The sequence below is a fragment of the Ylistrum balloti genome, unplaced genomic scaffold (genome assembly GCF_031769215.1).
Source record: "Ylistrum balloti isolate Yb309-2 unplaced genomic scaffold, AGI_CSIRO_Ybal_v1 Utg370012, whole genome shotgun sequence".
Taxonomy (NCBI): Eukaryota; Metazoa; Mollusca; class Bivalvia; order Pectinida; family Pectinidae; genus Ylistrum; species Ylistrum balloti.
Window position 1 is genome coordinate 38,241 of NW_026782084.1, and position 24,938 is coordinate 63,178.

Genomic DNA, 24,938 nt, shown 5'->3' on the forward strand with positions numbered 1-24,938 from the left:
TTTTTCAAAATGGCTAAGTCAGCCTCCCTCTTATATTCACTCTGTCACCTTTCTTTTCTCATTTTCTGTTTCATATTTTCTTAGATATACACGAATTAATATCTTCTTACAAATGGTATTTCTGGAGGTTTACACTATCCGTATCGTCAATTTTATTTTCCGGTCAATTTTGATGTCATAACATATAAACTTGATTTAACTCTTCCCGCCAAAATGTAAAAATAATGGTGAGAATAAACAAAAAGAATATTACAAAGAGATACTTATTTGTGATATCAGATGTTTTGTATTCCGGGTCTGTGCCATTCACCGTTTTTCGTTCCTTTGTTTGAAGACGTAGTTATCAAGAATACTGTTGTGAAAGTTATTACATAAACCCCTTACATGGAACAGTGTTAGACATTGATTATGAATTAGAATGAAACATTGCAAGTGTCATGACATCTTTCAGCAAGTTGACATTCCAAAGATAAAGTTTGTTATGATTGTGTCTGTGGTACTTTGGTGACTATTAATATCACAGTGCCTACTAATATTGCCGGAGTTTCCCTCCGTACATGCTTTTAATACCATTCTACATGTTTTAAAATAACTTTTGCAGTATCCTACTGCAGGAAACTGGAAATAAAAAGCAGGACATGTGTTGAACACTCAGTTTCAGGATTTTATCAATGTAGAAAGTGCAGGTTTTGTATACTGTCAATGTCGTGTATGTTTTCGTTAGTTCTGTTAGGTAGATACATTGGAAACGCGAGCTGCTAGGTAGATACATTGGAAACGCGAGCTGCTATGTAGATACATTGGAAACGCGAGCTGCTAGATAGATACATTGGAAACGCGAGCTGCTAGATAGATAAATTGGAAATGCGAGCTGCTATGTAGACACATTGGAAATGCGAGCTGCTAGGTAGACACATTGGAAATGCGGGCTGATAGATAGATAAATTGGAAATGCGAGCGGTCAATTTCAATTTAGAAGATACAACATATCCATGAATTGACACTACATCGTACAGGTGTTTGGTCCTTACAGTACTTGTCACTGATGTCATGGGCATAAATTTTGAAACCAAAAAGACGACTGGGTAAATTCAAACTTGGAACAAAAATGTCAAAATCTAAATGTGGAGGTGCATTAACTCTATAATTCAATATTTTTTTTCATATTTTTTCGTATATCTGATTATTTCTATAGAAACACATGTGTCACTATTCGAAGGCATACCAAATGAAGGAAAAACACCAGGAATCACTAAAATAATGAGCCAGACAATGTTTTAAATGCAGCACTATCTATTTTATTTCTCCATTTGATTGTATTCTATTCCTGTAATCAATCTTGTGGGTTCGACGAAATCGGCTAGTAACGGCCACCTGTAAAAATGGTTATATATCAACTTTAACTTTTACTCAAATAACATATTCATATGTAAACAGGTCATGATATTAAGCAAGCTTGATTTCTTTTTCATATAATACTTCCGTTTACATATTTTTTATCCGATGTATTTATAATAGATATTATAGAGGTTTAAATATCCAAAGTATATTGATCTCAGTAATAAGCTGCATATAGTGAAAAGTACATTTTGTGAAATTGGCAAATTAAGTCAATATTCGAAATATGCAATACATATGGTACAACTAATTTTGAAAATTCTTATCACGCTGCCTTTAATTACAAACAAGATATACCACTGTTATCGATCATCTATGATAAGTATGTAATACAGCCAAAAAGATAAATTGCTTACCCATTCCGCCCATTCCTCCGCCCATTCCTCCGCCCATGCCTCCTTTGCCGCCCATCATACCTGGCATACCGCCCATTCCCATACCGCCCATTCCCATACCTGGCATACCGCCCATTCCTCCCATTCCGTGACCCATTCCTCCGCCCATGCCTCCTTTGCCGCCCATCATACCGCCCATACCGCCCATTCCCATACCTGGCATACCGCCCATACCTCCGCCCATTCCTCCTTTTCCGCCCATCATACCGCCCATTCCGCCCATTCCATGGCCCATACCTCCGCCCATTCCTCCTTTTCCGCCCATCATACCGCCCATACCGCCCATTCCCATACCTGGCATACCGCCCATCATACCGCCCATTCCTCCTTTACCGCCCATCATACCGCCCATTCCTCCTTTACCGCCCATCATACCGCCCATGCCGCCCATTCCCATACCTGGCATACCGCCCATCATACCACCCATTCCTCCTTTTCCGCCCATCATACCGCCCATTCCCATACCTGGCATACCGCCCATTCCCATACCACTCATTCCTCCGCCCATACCATAGGCAGCTGGAAATAAAGGAGAAAGATTTAATTCGTTTTCTTCTCAAATGAGTAAAAAGTGTCTTTAACTCGCGCAACTTTCCAAGGATTCATCATGAACATTTGGACATTGTAAATCTATTTACATATCAATATACACATATAGATAATTTTATGATTTTCAATGCTTTCAGGAAAGTATGAGGAAGATGCACAACGTAACACACATTATAGATGTAGTTAATTAATCGCATTATACGCTCATACTTATATAAATTTACGTTTCCTTTTTGCAATTGCTTCGCCTACAATCATTAACTAATATTTAATTACAACAGAATTTATCAACAAGTTGAATTATGTCTGTATCATTTTCTATTTTTGATAGGGAGTAATGTTTCAATTTTTTTTTTATTATTTGTGTCTACTTACCACGCTTGTAACCTACAACATCAAAAGCAAAGTACAAATCAACACATCATAACGCAGGTAAAATGGACTCAAAAATATGCACACAACATTTGACTCAGGCCGACCGCTTTTGTGGTTGTCAACATCGATTTTACGTGAAACCTCTGAAAAAATCGTTTGCTCAGATGTATATGGGCCGTCATACCTAACATTGAAATCTGTCTTCATTTGCCACTCTAAGTCACACTGGACTTCATAGAATGAATTTCAGGTGTTCATCAACATCACTTTACTGTGTATTTTGGCCTATTCTTATATTCCGTACACTCCATATTAATTTCCGTACTTGTGACCCCTAGCATTACCAAAAGATCTCGGGACGAAAAAATATTGTAATGTTGTATTACGTCATTACACAATTTTCACAGTGTGATATAGTTGAATAAGAAAATTAACAATGTCATGTAAGACTGGAGTGCTTATTTGTACCTTTGCCTTATTTGTGCCCAATAAGGTATCAATAATGAAATATTTCTATCATGAAACGGCCCTTTCGTAATGTTGGATATTATCTTGAAGTAGAATTATTACATTTTACAGGTGTAAGTACGCATTATTTTTTATATTACGAATTTACTATATTTGTATAAATATTAACATTTTGATGATGTCGACACGTGCTTTCATTAACCAAAGAGAAAAATAATGTATATATTGTACTTACGTCCAGCATTGCTCATTCCGTAACCGTTATTCATTCCATAACCGTTATTCATTCCGTTCATACCATTCATGCCACTGTACATATTGTTGTATCCTGATACAAATTGACAAGACATTTCACAATTTCATAATTTTTCAAACAACATGCAATAATAATAATAAACAGCAATGATATTTATATACGTCTGTCATTATTTGAAATTTATACCTTACCAAATCTTGGCTATTATCCAGGTTGTTCACGTTTTGATATAACTCTTGCCAAATTTTTTTTTTCCAGTTTCAATATATTATGCAACAGATTGTAAGACTTTAAAAATGATTTAAGTGTTAGTAGGTATAAACAGAATCTGAACTCGATCGATATTATATCGTTAAAAACATGGTCTGAAGAAATGCCTAAACCTAAAGGCAGACAATTTTTAAACGAACAAGGGACAAATTTTCCTGCATTAAGCTGATATATCCATCCCACTTACCAGCAGCGTTGGCAGAGATAACTACGGCGGATGCCATACAGACGAATAGGAAAGTGTTCATCTTGAAGATCTGTTATATATATAAAAGTTTAATATCAGAAATTTATAATATATATATATATGAAGAATTTCATTCTTAGGAATAAGGATTGATAGTTAATATTTTTGCCTCCTTGCATGACCGTGGAGTGAAATAATCATGTACAAGATTATGGCACTGAAGTGAAGGTAAACACACTTCAATATCTGATGTAAAACTAATTTTCAAACGGTTTTATTTTTCATTATATTCGACGATAGAGTGAAATGACAGAAAACAGATATCATGAAAAGTAGGACGTTTAAAGAAAGTGGAAGGCTGTTTAAGGATTTCCAAGGGGGAAAAAACATCATTTTTGTTGCAAAGGTCTTGTTACATTGAGAGAATTTTTAACCTTCTATAGAAAAATACACTTATACCTAGATTTCATTCATATCAATTTTAAAAGTGAATTTAAGCCCCGATAGACAAACTGAGCCTATACAGATATAATCACAAATTAATAATAATGCTTTGGGGACATTTGAAGAGTTCCCTATTTTTACGTGATATTTAGCTTGAGGTGTGATATGTATAACAAAGGATTAAGATTTTACGTTATTAGCCCTAACGTAGAGTGTCTACCAGCCTTTAGTTTTTTTGTAAATAATTGTCTTTCTAAATTCTGATAGAAGCTTATCTCTCCCTAATTTGAAACATAGGAATATATATCCGAGAGACTAAATTTATATAGCTTAATATTATTTATTTTTTTATTTGATATTCCAGATAAAGGGGCGTCACAGATTTGAGATGAAACCGTTAATGCCCAGGGAATGGTCTTTATCATGAATATTAAAAGTTATCTGTCATATACATCACGAAATATTATAGTATTTAAACGCTTAATGAAGTTCTGATATCACAACTAGTTTAACATGTAAGAATCTGTCAATTTAAACGAAACCTATCACCTAAGATATCAATTATAACAAGGAAAAAAATACATTTTGACGTTTTCGTTTTTCTTCGCATTTTACAGAAATCTTACTGCAGTAATCGAGAATCAGTCGTTCTACATATTTAATTTCAATTAATTATAACATGAATGCCGATTGATTTCTCTCTTCCAACAAAATTGGAAATAATAACATATATGATGTTCATTGTTATTAATTTTTATCTTGTTAACTGAGATGCTATTATAGATCATAATTTTACCCTGGACAAAGGTTTCGAAAATACCCAAACCACAACATTTTAATGTTGCGAATAGGCTATGTATATCATGAAGCTAAATAAAAAAAACTTACCTTTTTGTGATGAGCTCAAGGGCTGCTGGTGGGCTGTTGGTCGGCTGTGGGGGGCAGTGTGGTACACTTTGGAGAGGAACACCCGGGTCTTATATACATATCGTACGGAAATCTCGGCACCATCCAAACAGACCGCAACCATGTAAGGACGAAACAGATACACAGGTCACTGACGTGATCCCTTTGAAGAAAAGGTAATAATATTTTAATTAGTCGCAACAAACATTTTTTATGCCATGCTTTAACTATTAAGGAAATGTCAAGTCAAGGTGTTGACCATGGTGAGGGGCGAGAGTTACTGCTGAGGTGTTTACGTGATGAGGTCACGGGCGGTTATTACGATGTTAACGATCGACCGGTCATTTAAAAATTCACATGACATGATCTTTAGTGGTGTAATAATTATATTTTTCAAGTTTATAATTTTACCCCGTTTTGATTTTAAACTTTAATCCAAACGTGTTAATTTAATTCAGATTGAATATGTCATTTCATATATAAAATCTACAACTAATGACTTTTCAAGAATTTTTTATAGCTTTTGATATAGTTACCACTGTCTATTAAAAGCATTAGTGAGGCTTCCTAACAAAAATATACACAATGCATTGACGAATAATTTTTATTTTGTAATGTAGATAGTAATGTGTTCAAACAAGTATATATTTGAAAAAGAATTCGGACCAATCGATTAATTTGTTTCCCGCCATATATGTCCATCTTTGTTTAACTCATTAATGATAGCACGTGTCAAAAGAAAGAAAATATATACTATTATATATACTATATATACTATATATACACTATATATATATACTAATAGAATTTTATTGTAAGCGTCAAGTTCATAGACACTTTTGTCGAAAGATACATATATATGTATTATGGAAAAATCGTCAAAGGAATTTTACTTTCTTGTATAAAACGCCAAGGACAACAATAATTGAAAACAAGCAATGCAACTTAAAATAACAATAGAATGTTTCCTAACGTACATTGGAATCCTTTGATTTTATCTATTTAAATATCTGTACTTTATTTTTTTCAGTGTCGTGAACTTGGACCTGACCGTATTGATGCAGCTTTCTGACATTATTTCCAAAATTAATGTTAATGTTGTTGTGACCCGAAATTTATACATGTCAAATGAAAGATTTTCTTCACAATGCTTGACGTATGCTTGTACAGAGTTGAGGAAAGATACACCTGTCTTAATATCAAGGAAAGACTTTTGATTACCGCGGCTAATAATACAGTCTTCGTCCTTCCGAACCGTATGGTATCCTCAACGTCAGAGAACTATCATTCCTAATGATAATGTGCTATTTTATTTCACTCACAACTGGTTGATCTATACAATTTTTTCTTATTTGAAGAGAACTATCATTCATAATGATAATGTGCTATCTTATTTCACTCACAACTGGTTGATCTATACAATTTTTTCTTATTTGAAGAGAACTATCATTCCTAATGATAATGTGCTATTTTATTTCACTCACATCTGGTTAAAATGTACAATTTTTTCTTATTTGAAGAGAACTTTCATTTATAATGCTAATGTGCTATTTTATTTCACTCACAACTGGTTAATCTGTACAATTTTCCTTATTTGAAGAGAACTTTCATTTATAATGATAATGTGCTATTTTATTTCAATCACATCTGGTTGAACTATACAATTTTTTCTTATTTGAAGAGAACTTTCATTTATAATGCTAATGTGCTATTTTATTTCACTCACAACTGGTTAATCTGTATAATTTTCCTTATTTGAAGAGAACTTTCATTTATAATGATAATGTGCTATTTTATTTCACTCACAACTGGTTGATCTGTACATTTTTTCTTATTTGAAGAGAACTTTCATTTATAATGCTAATGTGCTATTTTATTTCACTCACAACTGGTTAATCTGTACAATTTTCCTTATTTGAAGAGAACTTTCATTTATAATGATAATGTGCTATTTTATTTCACTCACAACTGGTTGATCTGTACATTTTTTCTTATTTGAAGAGAACTTTCATTTATAATGCTAATGTGCTATTTTATTTCACTCACAACTGGTTAATCTGTACAATTTTCCTTATTTGAAGAGAACTTTCATTTATAATGATAATGTGCTATTTTATTTCACTCACAACTGGTTAATCTGTACAATTTTCCTTATTTGAAGAGAACTTTCATTTATAATGATAATGTGCTATTTTATTTCACTCACAACTGGTTGATCTGTACATTTTTTCTTATTTGAAGAGAACTTTCATTTATAATGCTAATGTGCTATTTTATTTCACTCACAACTGGTTAATCTGTACAATTTTCCTTATTTGAAGAGAACTATCATTCATAATGATAATGTGCTATCTTATTTCACTCACAACTGGTTGATCTATACAATTTTTTCTTATTTGAAGAGAACTATCATTCATAATGATAATGTGCTATTTTATTTCACTCACAACTGGTTGAACTATACATGTTTTTCTTATTTGAAGATAACTATCATTTATAATGATAATGTGCTATTTTATTTCACTCACAACTGGTTAATCTGTACAATTTTCCTTATTTGAAGAGAACTTTCATTTATAATGATAATGTGCTATTTTATTTCACTCACAACTGGTTGATCTGTACACTTTTTCTTATTTGAAGAGAACTATCATTTATAACACAATTTCATTTCACTTCATTTGTATTATTTCTTTTTTATTGTCAGGTAATAAGAAAATAAAAGAATTAAGTTCGCAACATATTCCGGTGCTTCCCAATAGGAAATTGCAGGAAATGTTCATTATTACACAAAGCAACAAGCTATGAAAATAGTTTTTTGTTACTGGTTCTAAAAGAAAAAAACTAATTGTACATATTTATCATAGTAACAGCCATACATGGAGGTGATGTCCGTTAAGCTTGAATGAAGCATGGTTGTAATTCACACACTATCTTTGCACAGCAATGAAACGTGTTTTCACTATAAAGATATATAGAGTTAACAGTCATCTTAAGATGAGAAGATTATGAAACGCAATCATTGTTTTTCTAATTCGAAGTATAAAGATTAAAACATATATATATAATTTTGTTTCAGGTTAAAATGTTGTGTTTGTTTTTGTAAATCTATATGTAAGATGAATAGACTTTCATGACATCGTCACTCAGCTGTATTACTATTTTGACACAGTATGTGACATGTTCTGATTATGTCTGGGGATGTTCTTCATGACAAGTAACATTGTACGAGATGAAAGCAGAAACTCATCTCGTCGTCACTTAAAAATGCAAAATCAGCAGAAAATATTCTACTATACTTATATTGTATTCGGCAGAACTGATATTCAAACATGTAATCTTTTAAGATTGTTTTTTAATTCACAAATTCCCTTCAAAAGTTTTGTAATACACTGGATGCACACCCACGTGTGTATGTTACAAATATATATATATATATATATATATATATATATATGTATGTATGTGTGTAAGTGTGTGTGTGTGTGTGTGTATTGTAAAAGGATATTGAAATAAAGATTGCATCTATGTCACAAGAGAATAACACGTTTCAAATCCTAAGGGCCTAAACCTAGGATGGGTTTGTTACAAGAAGAATAAGAAAAAGAAATGTTGGGGAGGTGCACTAACCCAGAATTTAAAAAACACATAATTTCCAATATTGAATAATTTTAATAGTCGTTTACTGAAGTGTGGCCTAACCAACTTCTTCATGTGTTTGTTATATCGGACTTTTGCGCATAACCTCTTCTGGTAAGTTGTTTGATAAAAGTAACAAGCAAACATTGTATGAACTTTTAGCCAGTAAAATACAAGAACTTATCAATTTGTTAAACATTTATATCATCACCACAGTGATGATGAAAGAGGTCTTATCACTAGTGGTATATAACTTTTAATGTGATGTTATAGCATTCGTAGTTTTGACCAATCAGGCCGGCGCTTTCTAATCATTGCATTGAAATTCGCCGATCTAGTTGTTTTTCTATCAAATAATTCCCGTATACATTTCTGGTTTACTCTGTCTCTAATTGTGGATTTAAAACTGCTTTATAATCGCTCTTTATCGGAAATCAGCATAAAATGGTAGTATACCGCACCATGGAGTCCATTAAAAATGGCGTCGTGTTTACATATCGCATTTGATTCGATATCTAAGGGCCCCTTCCGATTATTACGATTTTCGTAAAAGAAGTCGTTAACTGATTGGCAAATTCGTGTTGATTAAAATTATGGGGACGTATTACGGTTGTCAAAGTGATATCATTGAAAAATATTCTGTTTCTGTGTGCAATATGAACAAAAGAAAGATCTACACAGAGACTTCCAAACACGTATAAGGAGAACAAAACCGGGTGTTTCAGAAGAGTAAACGCCTTCTGCTTCATCAACAATACCCGCCATGTAATTCTTGGTCTTTCCAAGTAAGTAATGTCACGTTCGTAAATGAGAACAAGATATACAACAACGAAACCAATAGGCAAATTAACGAGCCTCAAACACGTCCAGAAACAGATCACTAAACAAAAAGTACCTGTTACATGATGTAACAATGGACGATGAATACCTCTTGCTGGTCTGTCCCAATATTTTGTCATAACTGACCTCGTTTTAACGTTCATCAAAAACCTTGTTATATTATTACCTAACATAAATTCAAATTCGCTAAGTAATTTCTCTATAATATTACATCCAAATCATGCGAATCCCTTTGTAATACATATTTTTTATATTCAATTGGTGGGCCATAATTGTCTCCATTTATTGTGGGGTTTATTTCTGCTTAACCCCTCAATTATCGCGTCCATTGGTATTTTGGTTTATTTTATCCGTATTTCCGTAAGAAGTGCAATTTAGAAATTCGATCATTATGAGACTGGAATTATATAACAACAGTAACCTTTAAATGAATAATTTAGTGTCTTTTTACCATATTACAAACTCTTCATGAAATTATTGTTCGGCACATATTATTGGCAATTAGAATTAAATTTAAGTTCTAATCATCCAATATGTAAACTTTCATTAGGAGTGATGAATTACTATACTTGGCCGATTTTCAATTAGTGAGCTGAGTAAGTTAAATCTCCATTAGTTGATTAAGTGTATGTTGAAAGCTCAGCTACAGTTATACCGGAAATTTGTCGATAAGATAATTTCGAATGAACTGAAATAAAGAGACTATACTATTGCTTATTTCATGTCCTCAAAACACTAAGAAACCTGTAGGTAAAGTTAAAACTGAATCGGTGTCAAAATATGAAATGTCTGCACAAGACAATATTATATGTAAATGGATCAGTTTTTGAGAAATAAGGATGCTATAAAAGTATAAAATCCATATTTAGTCATATTTATACGGTACAATTTTTGCTAAAACATTTGTTTTGCAATTTTGCTTTCAATGGCTTTATATGCTTTGTCCAAATCCTAACTGTTTTCCAGAATAGCTTGTGAATAGTGAAATTGCGACTCTATCGTAATTTCAAACCATTATGTCGATTGTTTATCGATATTTGGCAATCAGTCGTGTACTGATCACGTGCATGTCACATCATTGAATATTTTTAAAGTGATACCACAATATGTAATAATGCGAAACGACACATCCGATTACGTGTTGCCGATTTGCATCTTTTGAAGAATGCATGTCATTACTCTTTAAGTAAAATCTGTCTGAGTTGTCATTTATTCAAATATTTCTTTTCTGTCAGCACTTAATTATTAAACCAGCACGGCTCACGTTTACAGGATTACATTATGGCTGACTTATTATTCCTTTTAATCGGATCAGAACCCTGTACACACACTAAAAACTGACCCCCCGGGCCCAAGCAGTAAATATTGAATTGAATTTAAACTGTATGGGGTTTGGGTTTTTTTTTGTTTTGTTTTGTTTTTTGTTTTGTTTTGTTTTTTGTTTTTTTTTGTTTTGTTTTTGTTTTTTGTTTTTGTTTCAGGTTTTTATTTTTATTTTTTTAATCGTTGAATCTTCACATACCTAGAATTAAAGTTATAAATGATATCCATATAACATTAGTTAAGCGTTATAAAGGAATAAAACGTATCTTATAACAACTTAGCAACTTCCGTCATAATACAAATTTTTCGAAGCAATTTTTATATGGTGATAGTGTTCCTATTGATCCGAAAGCTGATTTATTTTAGATTTATATTTTCTAAACCTTCCAATCCTTATCCATCCAGCTGAATGTCATTTAAAGGTGTAAATAAGAAGACGTTAAGCTAGAGAAAGGGATGGACGGAAAGAACGAAACAAAAAAAGTGTGAAACGATCCGTTGATAAAAATTAGTACTAAACTTAAGGATTAAAGTTGTATAGTGTGTAAGGATTTCCTGGCAGAGAAGCAAATGGATTGTGTCTGGTAGGACAAGTAGGATGTACACGGATATATTTAATCTATTGATTTTGTTATAGGTTATCATATCGTATTTATATAATATAGTTTGTCATACGCGTTTCTTTCAGCTTGTCACAAAGTCAATATATTATCTTTAGAATGACCATGCATGTACCAACAAATCAACAGGGAAGACGATCGAAATAGATTTACTGGGATTATGGCTTTTGTGTTGGCTACTACGATAGACAATGTCTGTTTCAAACAGTAGTATGTTTAAAGTCATTCTTTCGAAACACATCACAGAAAAATCAACTTATTTTCAAAATAAATTTGTTACTTTTACAGGAAACACGATCAACTGACGAAATGTATAACTATAATTTACTGTTGCAATTTATCAACTGGTAAATACCTATTATACGATATGAATAGTTCTTACTTAAACCCCAGAAAAGACAATAATGATTCGGCGCGTTACCTTTTTCAAAGATTTATAGGTTTCTTTGAAAATTATCATAATTTTTGGTTATGTGTCAGATTTAACATATATTCTTACAAACTAATCATCGATTTACTAGGAGTTACTTCCCTTACATCAGAGATCAACGTGTAATCTTTTTGTGTTAGGAGAAATCTTTTCCATGATTTTGGATGGAAACGACCACAACAATATCTTATCCTGTCACTTGAATTTATAACAAACAACAATTACAACAGATTGCAATATTCACTTTTTAATCATTTGGAGACATTTACATACTAATAGGAGAAATTGAGAGCGGCTGGAGATCTAATACCCTGAAAAAGAATAATTACTTCATTAGTGATATAACGATGTAAAATAAATAAATAAATGAATAAATAAAAAATAAAAAAATAAAATAAAAAGCGTTTTCTTTTTTGAAGCAAAGAAATAATTATTAGAATTTTGTAAATCATACAAACTGCATACAAGCTTTATCAACTACATATATATTATTTAATTTTCTTATCTACCTTTTCCTCCGAATCCGCCTTGTCCTCCCATTCCGCCGCCCATTCCTCCGAAGCCACCATTTCCGCCTCCCATGCCTCCGAAGCCACCATTTCCGCCTCCCATGCCTCCGAAGCCACCCTTTCCGCCGCCCATGCCTCCGAAGCCGCCATTTCCTCCGCCCATGCCTCCGAAGCCACCATTTCCTCCGCCCATGCCTCCGAAGCCACCCTTTCCGCTGCCCATTCCTCCGAATCCACCTTGACCGCCGAATCCACTTGAACCACCCATACCTCCGAATCCACCTTTACTTCCGCCCATACCACCAAATCCGTTCATGCCGCCTCCCATTCCAGTGCCGCCCATACTTCCGGCACCACCTCCATATCCTGTGAAAAACATGCAAAATTTCTTTTAATTAACATTACTATCTTTATAATTTCCTTCAGTGAGATGTAACATATCTGGAATTTGATAAATATACAATGCTTTATATCAGAGCAGTATCTGTCCCGAAAATAATATCTCGTGATTGTTTTCCTTATTGATACACATTATTGAAAGTGTGACAATTCAAATTCTAAGCCGACAACTTTAAAATCAACGAAGGGATTCTTTTATGAAACGGACTAATATAAAGTTATATTGAATTGCACCGTTTCGTAAATTAATAGGATTGCAAGACGCATACTCTACGGGTATAATTTGTTCACCCTGGTTGTGTGGTAATCTGCATGTCATGTTTTAGTTGATTTGAATATTGAAACTGTCCAGAATATGATAAAAGACATGTACTTCATACGTTCTTTCGAAATAATTCTGCCATTTAGTCATTTATGCAGACATCCTGTATTCCTGATATATATTCATATAAGTATATCTTTCTATACATTATGTATGACTAAATGGCTATTATTCGCTTAGTATAAAGCCCAGTGAGTAATCTAGCGTATTAAACAATGCTATGCATTAACCATGAACTTTATTTTGAATTTTGGGCGCGTGCATCTTTCCTTCAGGATCTTAATTTCAACTAATTTATATTTTTCTCTGTCACCTCTTAGGTTCATACAGTATCACTGACAAGAACGAAATAACTGTAAGCTGCAGGCTAAAAACGATGTTATTTCTTCGTGTGCCTCGTGTAACTCTGAAGTACTCTCAGGTTGTCAAAGTTTAATGTCCACCTATAACTGTTTTTCATTTACTTCATATATTTTTATTTCATATGTTTAGATACAATGATTTCCAGCAATTTTCTTTTCTGGACAGAAGTGGCTGGATATGCTAATCCAGTATAAGTTAAACTTTCTCACGTTTGATATGAAGATAACATAACATTGATATAATTCATCAGATAAATTAACATTTCATTAGCGAAAGATCGACGAATGCTGTACATCATCGCTTCTCTTTACAGGACCTACCTGCAGCACTGACGGCAGCAACAAGACAAGCAGCGAGACAGATGTAAGTGTTCATCTTGAGGATCTAGAAGCAGAAATCAGATTAATATTATCTGTCAACAGAAGTGATATTGTGTACTCCATTGCTTCAGCCAGGTATTCGCAAATTGTTAATATCATATATCAAATTTTAATTCAAAGCCAAATTGGTAAAAATTTTCAAAATCTTATTAGATTAATATCTATTGTTTTATATAACATGACTTATCAATTATTCTTTAATTGGTGATTTCCAATTTACAGTTAAGAAAAGGATAATTTTAATGCAGGTTCTTTATCATTATCATACAGGCGTTTGATTCATTGTTAAGTAACATGATTTAGTCTACGACAAGAACAGATGATATCTACAAAGAATATTTACTCCAAATTATTGACTTCTGAATGGATAGAGCGTTTTGCAAAGTAACATAAGTAATTAGTAATTACTATTATTAGTGCCAAGCGATGATTTCCTTTTCTTTTTTCTTTTTTTGTTTTGTTTTGTTTTGTTTTGTTTTTGTTTTTTTTTTAATTTTTTTTCAAAATTTTTATACATATAGATAACAGAGAGAATGACACAACATAAACGTACAAAACTGAAAACATAAAGACACTATGATCAGCTTACATAAACAAACATTACATACTAGCAGCATTCACTCACCATGCACACCAAGTATAGGAGATGAGGGGAAACATGGGTATTTGTATGAAAATAACTAAATTAGAAGATATATCTATAAATGTGGCTGGCTAAGTAAAAGGCAAAAGAGATAGTGTTAGTAATATTAATATAGGGTTTTATATCAGAGATCAAGCAGAATCAAATTTTCCCATTTTTTTCAAATTTTTGAAATTCGCTTTTTGAGAGTCACTTATATTTGCGATATAATTTTGGATGTTATAATATTCTTTTACGTTTTTTACCAGAGCAGCTACATTTAAAATTTTACAAAGACATCTGGATCTGTAAATGTATTGTTTTATTATTAGAATAATAATATTGTCAGTGATATAGTAGACATTTCTATCGTTAATAAGGCCAAATGAAAATGATTGTTTATTGACTGCAAATGGTATGTATAGTGCAATTAGAAGTGTCTCAGAATTTTGTAAAAAGTCTTGTACCTCATGGCATTCCCACATCAGATGAACAATGGTTTCTCTATCAGAGTTACAAAAAGTACACATTGGACTAATAACTAGACCTGATTGAAACAATTTTGAATAAGTGGTTAGAATGTGGTGTGATACACGATATTGGAGCCATTGAAGCTTTGTGTTTTAGTTAGATTAAATAGAATTTAAAGGATATTGCACCAGTCAACTTCAGTGAAGTTAAATTGCTCATTGCATTTGATCTTCCCAGTGGCTATGGTGTCTGTATGATTGATTATGTTGTAGAATATTTTAGAGCCTCTATTATTTTGCAAAAAGAGATGTATAATCAAAGGTATGAAAGGACGATAAACAGGAGAGATTTCAAAGGACAGAGGGACTGACATGTACCTGTAACTGCAGTAATTAATCCTTGTATTTGAAGAAAATTTGTGTTTATCTGATATTCTTCTGCAAGTTCTTCGGATGTATAAAAACAAAAGTTATCAACACTTTTAAGAAGATCTGCAATTGATATGTATTCCTGATCTATACCAAGATTTATAGAAGTCTGGCTTACAATCAACAGTCATATTCTTATTATGCCACAAATTTGTTGTCAAAAATGTTTATCTTGTTGTTATTTCAATTCTTTGCAATAAAATAATTTGTACTAAATTTTAAAAACATCCTTCCAAAAATTATTTGTATTCACCACCAATGTTCATCAGAATATCAATACCAACATACTCTTTTAGAATAAACTTCCATCACCCATCAGTATAATATAATCTTTTAACCCAACTTAATTTTAGAGAGTTAATAAAACTATTCAAATTAATCATTTTATGCCTTAATCAGTATAATCTTGAACCACAATGTTTCTTTTAATTTTATCTGTTATACTATCCCATAAAAAATCAAATAACAAACTATTGATTTCTTTTATTATTTATCAGATGGATTCGGGAGTGAAATAAATAAATGGTTGAATTTGGATATCATAAGCGGCTTGATAATGTGAACTTTACTGATAGGAGTTAATTTTCGTTATTTCCACATATTGATCAAACTTTTTAATTTTATAATTTTCTCATCAAAGTTAAGCTTTGGAATACTATCAAGGTTTACATCAAAATCAATACCTAGTAATGTAAATTTAGTTTTTCCCCATTGAAGATAAAAATTCTAGGAGCATGGTATCTTCACTATATTTTTTACTTCCAATCCAAATTATATGAGTTTTGTCTATGTTCATTTTTAAACCGGAAATATCTGCAAAATTATTTAATTCTATAATAGATTTGTGGAGTGACATTTCTGACCCATAAAGCGCAAGAAATGTGTCATCTGCATATTGATAAGTAAGAATTTCAAAATTATTTGTCTTAATTCCTCTAATTTGCTTATTTTCTCTTAAATGAATAGCTAAAACTTCAGCACAAAGGATAAAAATATACGGGTCGATTGGTTCGCCTTGACGACAAGATCTTTTAGTTTCAAAACAGGGGATAAATTACCTCCCTTGTTAATTGCTGATGAAACACTGTTGTGTAATGTATTAAACCATCTTAGAATATCATTGTCAAAACCTAAAAAAGTCAAAACTTTCCTTATAAAACTCCAAGAGACGGAATCGATGACTTTTCAAAATCAATCATCAAAATTATGCCAGGTATAATATTTTCCTCGGTGAATTTCATAATATCATTAAGTAAACGTGTATTATCTCCTATGTACCTTCCTGATAAAAACCCAGTTTGATCATGATGTTTTCCTTTCTTTTTTTAAAAAATATGTTTATGGAAGATGCAATAACGTTACAATTTTATCGAAATCGTATACCGCAATATTTTAACACACAAACTGATTCTGTACTGAAAGTAGGTTCGAAAATTTAAAGGTTTATACAGATTTAAAGCAAAAAACAGAATACCGAAAGTCTACGCTTACCTTGTAGTTCAAGCGAAGATATCAGCTGATGGTGGAAGGTGCAAGGAAGATGTGGTGAGTTGCTACCTCGAGACAACCTCAATTTATACAGTAGCAAACGGAAGTCTGCATACGTCGGGTCACCACATTCATGTAACAGAAGCACATGATCGACTAAAAACAGAAATTACACCCCTTTGAAATGAAGGTTTATTGTTTAACTTTGTTTTATTTGTTTGAGAGCCCCATTCAATCTGTATGCTACATGTAAATTGCATGCTCAGGTACAGATGAAGCACTCGGCACGTACTTGAGAATGTGCATCTCGCTTTGATGGGATGACTGCATGGCCTTGTATCTTGTACGTGTTATTGTTATGGTATAGTGTGATTGTAAATAGATACAATGTAAAATTTGATCAAAGGATGAACTCTAGATGCATCACGGGAAAGAAAATGGTTATTTACTAGTATGAACATGATATATACAGCCACGCGTAGATTTTCATGAAATTTTATCTATCAATTTTGTTATTTCAATGTTACTTCAGATTATGAGAGATTATGTTCTTGTTAAATTTGAAAAATGAAATCAATATGGCAAAGCATACGTTATATGCCAGACGTTTACAAATATATATATGATGAGTATGCAAAATTATTGTTAAACATCTGAGACGGATGAAATACACAGACAGTGATTTAACAGCAAGGCTGAATGCTTTTTCTTCTTTGTTGTAAATCTAACTGTTGTGTATTTAAATTCGTCTTGACATTTTTTGAAGATCATCCAGGTGCCGATTTTTTTCCAGCGCCTTTCAAAATATTGGTATGTCTACAAAAATTAAAATAAGAAAAAATCAGCGACGGAAATATCACGGAATTCCGACATTCAAATGACAAAGATCATGTTTGATCAAATTAAAAATGATAAATTTAATCCAACATCATGTTCGAAATTAAAAAAAAAAAGAAAATCATTGTGAGGTATACTTAACATAACACCAATATACTTTTTACATGTAATACAAAGCACCACAGGGAATGAATCAAATGAACACATTTTGCATTTGAAGGTAACGATATTTTGACCAAGATAGTGTTATAATATAAAAGGAATATAATTGAATTTTCGAGTGCAGCATCTCCTGAAAGTACATATAAATGCTTTGCATTTAATACTTCGACACATGTGCTTGACGCTGTTCTAAAATTATCTGATATATGAAAATCAGGAAATTTACTTAATTAATGCTGCACCTCCCGTTCTGAATTTTTATTTATTTATTTATTTATTTATTTTTCGATTACTTCGCATTTTCCTTAGTCGCCTCCTGGGCTTCACAACTTAGGCCCTTAACACCACGAGTCCTGATGCGCTTTAATTCATTGTTTAACTCTATTCTAACTATCTCTAAATTGCTAAAATGCGCTATTCTCTTTTGTGTGTTTGGTGCAGTTATTAAATGTACACCATACACTTATCATCTAACCCATTTTGTTTCGACTTTTAGTAAATTTGCAAAAATAATTTAATATTTGATAAATCTTGCTAGGAATTACTTATAACAATTTAATTGTGAATCTTGTAAGAAATGATTTGAAAAGATAATGCATTACTGGTAATTCAAAATTTCTACATTTCAAGAAATTGAAAATAGAAATATCAAATCTGTTGAATATATCCTTCGCCGAGTTTATTAATTCAATTGTTAGAGGTTTCTATTTTAATTTGCAGTACTGTTCACAACAATGTTCATGTTACTGACGTCATATAGTTTTGAAAAAAAGATGACATATTTGGTTCAAACAAATATAGATATGTTTCAAGATAATATGTAATGAATTGCCTCGAATTAGGGTTTCCTCCAATTAAACACGAAAAACCATGCCTTTCCTGTCATTTTGTTTACATAAAACACTAGCATATTACCACAGTATATTAACGTCGTCCTTTTATAACTTTTAATACATGTAACTTGCATATAAAAGGCTGCCTGTTGGGATATATATATGTGTGTGTTGATAGGATATAAATAATATTTGCTGTTTTTCTTTTTAACCAAATGAAACCTTAACATGAATACAGCGTGATGAATGGCGTGAACATATTTATAATCTTTTCAAGGTGAAATATGTAATCAACAATACTGAAATCAGATTTAATAACAACATTACTTATTGTCTCAATAATATCACGTGATCAACGGTGTATAATTGCATTGATTCATTAATTAATTTATATAATAAGACGTATTAAACAGATCTAAGTAGATAAAACAAACATTATAAATTAATAGCCATGATAGTTGTCTAGTACATGAGAACCGCCCACACCTAACAGCGTGTCGAAATAATGGCAGATTAAAATTTGACCAATCATAGAAAAACTGTAAAGTAATCAATACAAATGATTGTGGATGTTAATCAGTACTGCACGATCTAACCTTGACCTTTACATAACCCTGCACGTTCAGACTTCCGTCTTGAGTGATATAAATAGCGACTGTAGCCTTCCTTTCATCGCACCATTTTTCCTGCTCTTCCATCATCGTCAAGTTGTCCAATCCGGTAAGTATTTATAGAGACCGTGGCTGATGTGAAATTCTAGATATAATTTTATATAATCATATTAATCGAAAAACAGTTAATTTAAAAACAAGTTATGGAAATATTGATTTCTAAATTTTATGATATTTCCAACCCTGTGGTTGTAAATGTAAATTATTGTGTAAATTAAATTTGAGATTCGTCGAGTAGCTTAGTGAAAAAACAAGAGAATACTGAAATGAAATCATTCATTCTCTAAATCGGTAGAAAAGGTAAAACTATTGAAAATATTGGCTTTGGAAAGAAAACGAGGATAATAAGATAAGTTATCCTAGAGGGTTATTTACATGACCGCCATGTAAAAGCTAGGTCGAATACATCAATGAGAAAGCTTCATGATAACGAAGATAAATAAAAATCATCCCACATAGCACACAGGTTGTTGGTAGGCTGTCGCTAATTGATTGTGTTGTATGTAAAGATCCAGCATTTTATGTGAAGGAGTCTCACTGCTACAAATTAATACGTTGGTCCTAGTCATTGTCTATATAACTTTACATGCAATATTTATATATCGTTAATTTTGATATCTTTTTCTTTAGTTGCTTGGCTAAGATGAAGATTAAACATCTACAGAACATGAAATAATCTTAGATGTATTCTGTCTTGTTGTTAGCCTATTATTTATTGAATAATACATATATAACAAAATCGACGAAATGATCACCTGATTTCTACTCTGTTCTATCTAAGTTAAGATGACATTGTGTTATCCAAAATACCGAGAATATTTCTTATTATTTGCTTTCGCCGTTTAGATAGTGATCTAATTCTATTTCCTTGTGTCCTATGTAGTTAAATGTGTTTGGTGCTCCTAAGTATACCTGTTGATTCCGTGGTTGTTTACCTTGTTCTCAAATGGTAACGTAAAATTGCTATTTGGATTGACCAACACGGCGGTTGTCGGTGAAACAGAAGACGCTTAAATCTTCTGCAACACCTGGTCATATTCTCCTTCTACTTTTTCTTGAGTTGCCGAATAAATCATGTTAATATTTTGCCCTATCGAATTTGAGTTTGGATTATGCTTATGTTAACATATTGGTATTTTCCTGGTTGATTTGATAAACAATATAAATTGGAAGACTGCACCTATAGTATTTATACAACCAGCTATATTTATACTGGACACTGGACAATATTCTTCTATTTTTCTATCAGGCGGAGAAATCAACTGAACAATTTTTTTCTGTATTTTGTTTTAAACAACTGAATTCAAATTGTATGATGTATTTTCTTCAGACAAACGAAAATGAACACCTACATCTGTGTGTGTCTGGCATCATGCCTGTTCGTAGCGGCGAGTGCTGCAGGTAAAATCCAGAGAAATAACGATGTTATTACATATATATATAATAAAGAAGAAGCGCTATTGTATCATTGTTATTATCATAAAGATAAGTCTCTAATGAGTCAAAACTCCCACTGCTGAACATGGCGCCGAACATTCGTTTAACGTTAACTTAAAAAAAAAAAAAAAAAAAAATGAAAAAAAAAAATCTTATTTAATTTAATGAATTTTTACAAAGTAATGGTTTTCGAGTTTCTGTTTGTTTGTTTTATTGTTCTATTATTTAAAATTTGATTAAGATTTGCCCTGTTTAAGTAATATGTCCATGAATTGGTACATAACAATTTCCGATACTCCGATATCTCAAAGATTGCAGCAAGGGACTTAATTCTTGTGGATAAAAAAAATCATATATTGCTATCCGAAATATATTTCGGTATTTTGTTAACAATTTGTAATGAATAATTAATTGTCAGTGTGTCACTCAAAACATGGCTAATTGACAGGATATGCACCTGGGGCTGTTAATGGATATGGAACTAATGGCGGAAACGGATACGGAAATGGAAATGGCGCCGGAAATGGAAATGGCGCCGGAAATGGCGGATTTGGATTTGGACGTAAGCTTGATTGTATTCAAATAATGATCCAATAAAACACATGTAATGTGAAAAAAATCTATGAAAAATGTTTAGTCTAAAATGAAAATATATCGAAGCATTTTTGTCTAAAAGAATCAGTCTGCAGGTGTCGTTTGTAAATCATGCTACAATCTAGCAGATAAATCAGCTGTAAACAGTGTGTGTTTGGTCAAAATGGTAATCATCACACTCCTGAATGTTGTTTACGTTTCGTTTCAGGGTATAGGAGAGCAGGTGAGCTATTTCATTTTTTCGTTGTATTTCCATAGAAAACATTTCCATATTTATATGCATAAAGATAAATCTATTATTCATATATGAAACATAATCAATCAGCACACGGACGTGTACGGTACGAATTATCACAAGATTCGAATAATTTGGATAACATGTTTCAAAAAGGATATGGAGGTGGTGCTGGAACTATGGGCGGTGGCTCTGGAATGGGAGGCAAAGGTGGATTCGGAGGTATGAACGGAGGCGGATTTGGAGGAAATGGCGGTGGAATGGGAGGTAAAGGTGGATTCGGAGGTATGAACGGAGGTGGATTCGGTGGAATGAACGGAGGCGGATTTGGAGGAAATGGCGGTGGAATGGGAGGTAAAGGTGGATTCGGAGGTATGAACGGTGGTGGATTCGGTGGAATGAACGGAGGCGGATTTGGAGGAAATGGCGGTGGAATGGGAGGCAAAGGTGGATTCGGAGGTATGAACGGAGGCGGATTTGGAGGAAATGGCGGTGGAATGGGAGGTAAAGGTGGATTCGGAGGTATGAACGGTGGTGGATTCGGTGGAATGAACGGAGGCGGATTTGGAGGAAATGGCGGTGGAATGGGAGGCAAAGGTGGATTCGGAGGTATGAACGGAGGCGGATTTGGCGGAATGAACGGAGGCGGATTTGGAGGCATGGGAGGTGGTAAAGGTAAATGTCTCTATATCCATCGGTCTACAGGGACTTTTGTTAATATCCTGTCTTGTTCGGAAGATTTCGGAAATATAAAGGTTTGTTGAAATTCTTTATATCGATTTTAATTCCTTATCAAACATCTGTTATTTGTTATATTTTTCAGGTTACTAGATGTCTTTCCTGTCCTCTTGAAACTTCAATTCATTGATACATTAAAACAATAAAGTATAATGAGCAGAAAATTCGTTATTGTTTTCATTCCAACAACGTTTGATTATCATTTTTAGGTTAATTTAATTCTTAAAGATGGAAATCTGTCAGAATTTTCAAAAGAGTTAAAAATGAAAAATGGCAATAATGTGTTCACGGTTAACATGTGATGTCTGATAACGTGCCTTCCGTGAACTACGTGTCTAGTGTCGTACAATAAACATTGTTATCAGCAGCGGAATATCAATATTCACAAACATCAACATAGATAAGTTGTACTAATGTACGACACTCTCTTGTTACTATCTTAAAGAGGAATTGTCATGAATGGCAACAGAACAGCTGTTATTCCTTCACCTATCGAAGACTCGACAGTGATATTAAGGTCTAAAGACCTGATACCTATCTAAGACTCGGCAGTAATATTAAGTTCTAAAGTCCTGATATCTATTAGGACTTGGCAGTGATATCAAGGTCTAAAGTCCTGATACCTATTAAGACTCGGCAGTGATATTAATGTCTAAAGACCTGATACCTATCTAAGACTCGGCAGTGATATTAATGTATAAATTTCTGATACCTATCGAAGACTCGACAGTGATATTAAGGTCTAAAATCCTGATACCTATCTAAGACTCGGCAGTAATATTAAGGTCAAAAGTCCTGGTACCTATTAGGACTTGACAGTGATATTAAGGTCTAAAGTCCTGATATCTATTAGGACTTGGCAGTGACATCAAGGTCTACTGTCCTGATACCTATTAGGACTCGGCAATGATATCAACGTCTAAAGTCCTGATACCTATTAGAACTCGGAAGTGATATCAAGGTCTAAAGTCCTGATACCTATTAGGACTTGGCAGTGATATTAAGGTCTAAAGTCCTGCGACCTATTAGAACTATCAAAGTTCAAAGAGATTGTGGTCTAGGCTTACGCCTTAGTTTTCCAACGCTGTTATCATTATTTCTGTTGACGTAAAAGTCACATACAAAGTCATTATTTGGTGTCCAATGTCATAATCTGAAAGGTTGATGGAGATATTTCCTATTTGATTGAATTATAATTGCAAAATTACGAGGCGACACATCACATATGACTATAATGTAGAGCATTTTATCTTCTCCTTCTGATCACCATTCTATTAATTGTAAATGGTCAGTCATGAAAGCTAGTTATAATCATCATTGTGCCATAGAAATGTCTTTAACATAGCTAATGTTTTAGATATCTAAGCTAAAATGAAGTAAGATAATCGGGTTTTACACGTCATGTGAACTAAACACACCCGAGTTTAAGTACTCATGTCTCGTCGTAAGCAGAAATTGTACCTCTGAACGAGTAGAGAAGAATGTAGCCTTTCTTACATTGTCTCGTGTTCCTAATTTACGTCTAATCCAATGAATGTTTATAGAGACCAGTGTGATTTGACATTTAGGATTTGATGTTTAATGATTATCATCTATACGAAAAAGATATTTTATACCATCAAACGATATTTATTATAGAATTAATGTGATAGAATAAAAGGATTATTTTGTAAACACTTTATTTGCGGATTTAACGATCAACATGATTCAAGGACACGATACATGAATAATCAGCACAAACTTCCGTAAAAATCTAATCTGACTTAATTACGTTAACCTTTTCCTTAATACGTAATAATTAGTACGTTCAATGTTACCATTTGAATATTTTTGACCAGTCTGACAAACGCTTTACTTAATGTACACTGTCTATGTTCCCCTCACAAATCTACAGTAAACACCTATTTCAGGGTGTCTTAAAGTATGGCTGGTGGTGAAAAACACAAAAACACCAACAAACTAGAAAAATCTTAATTCAAATTTGAAATAGATCAAATGAGGACAAAACAAGCCAAGAAGAAATATTCACATGGACACATATTAAGCTAAGAAATTAAGATCAAATGCTTGGGAAAGGAAAGTGTCTTCAGCTTCATCAACGACATGGGCTTTATAAATCTGAGTCTGTAATTTGATTATATCAAATCAAATGGAAACACAAGCATGATTAGCCACAAAAGAGCCCAGCAGTTATTATAATAAGTATCTAACACATCTTATTTCACACGGGGTGTTATTATTTAGAAATAGAAAATTTACAATACGGAAAACGAAATCATCATTTTTATCCTACAGCTTGGAATATAGTTCATGTTGATTGAGTTGGAAAAGAAAAAGAAATAGGACAAA

General features: G+C 32.8%; 3 protein-coding genes across 3 annotated transcripts; 1 reads left to right on the forward strand and 2 right to left on the reverse strand.

The window, feature by feature from the left end:
- Positions 1–1,360: 1,360 nt before the first annotated feature.
- Positions 1,361–3,959, reverse strand: LOC132548479 (acanthoscurrin-2-like). Its single transcript, XM_060212346.1, has 5 exons — positions 3,899–3,959; positions 3,421–3,513; positions 2,718–2,729; positions 1,755–2,312; positions 1,361–1,374 (listed from the first exon to the last, which is right to left on the reverse strand). The coding sequence occupies exons 1-5, from the start codon at positions 3,957–3,959 to the stop codon at positions 1,361–1,363; spliced, it is 738 nt and encodes a 245-aa protein (XP_060068329.1).
- An 8,642-nt stretch (positions 3,960–12,601) lies between these two features.
- Positions 12,602–19,612, reverse strand: LOC132548481 (uncharacterized). The gene is made up of 3 exons (XM_060212347.1): positions 19,511–19,612; positions 14,014–14,077; positions 12,602–12,975 (listed from the first exon to the last, which is right to left on the reverse strand). The coding sequence occupies exons 1-3, from the start codon at positions 19,610–19,612 to the stop codon at positions 12,602–12,604; spliced, it is 540 nt and encodes a 179-aa protein (XP_060068330.1).
- A 1,313-nt stretch (positions 19,613–20,925) lies between these two features.
- Positions 20,926–22,682, forward strand: LOC132548482 (uncharacterized). The gene is made up of 4 exons (XM_060212348.1): positions 20,926–20,986; positions 21,471–21,584; positions 21,942–22,526; positions 22,675–22,682. The coding sequence occupies exons 1-4, from the start codon at positions 20,926–20,928 to the stop codon at positions 22,680–22,682; spliced, it is 768 nt and encodes a 255-aa protein (XP_060068331.1).
- The last annotated feature ends 2,256 nt before the right edge of the window (positions 22,683–24,938 follow it).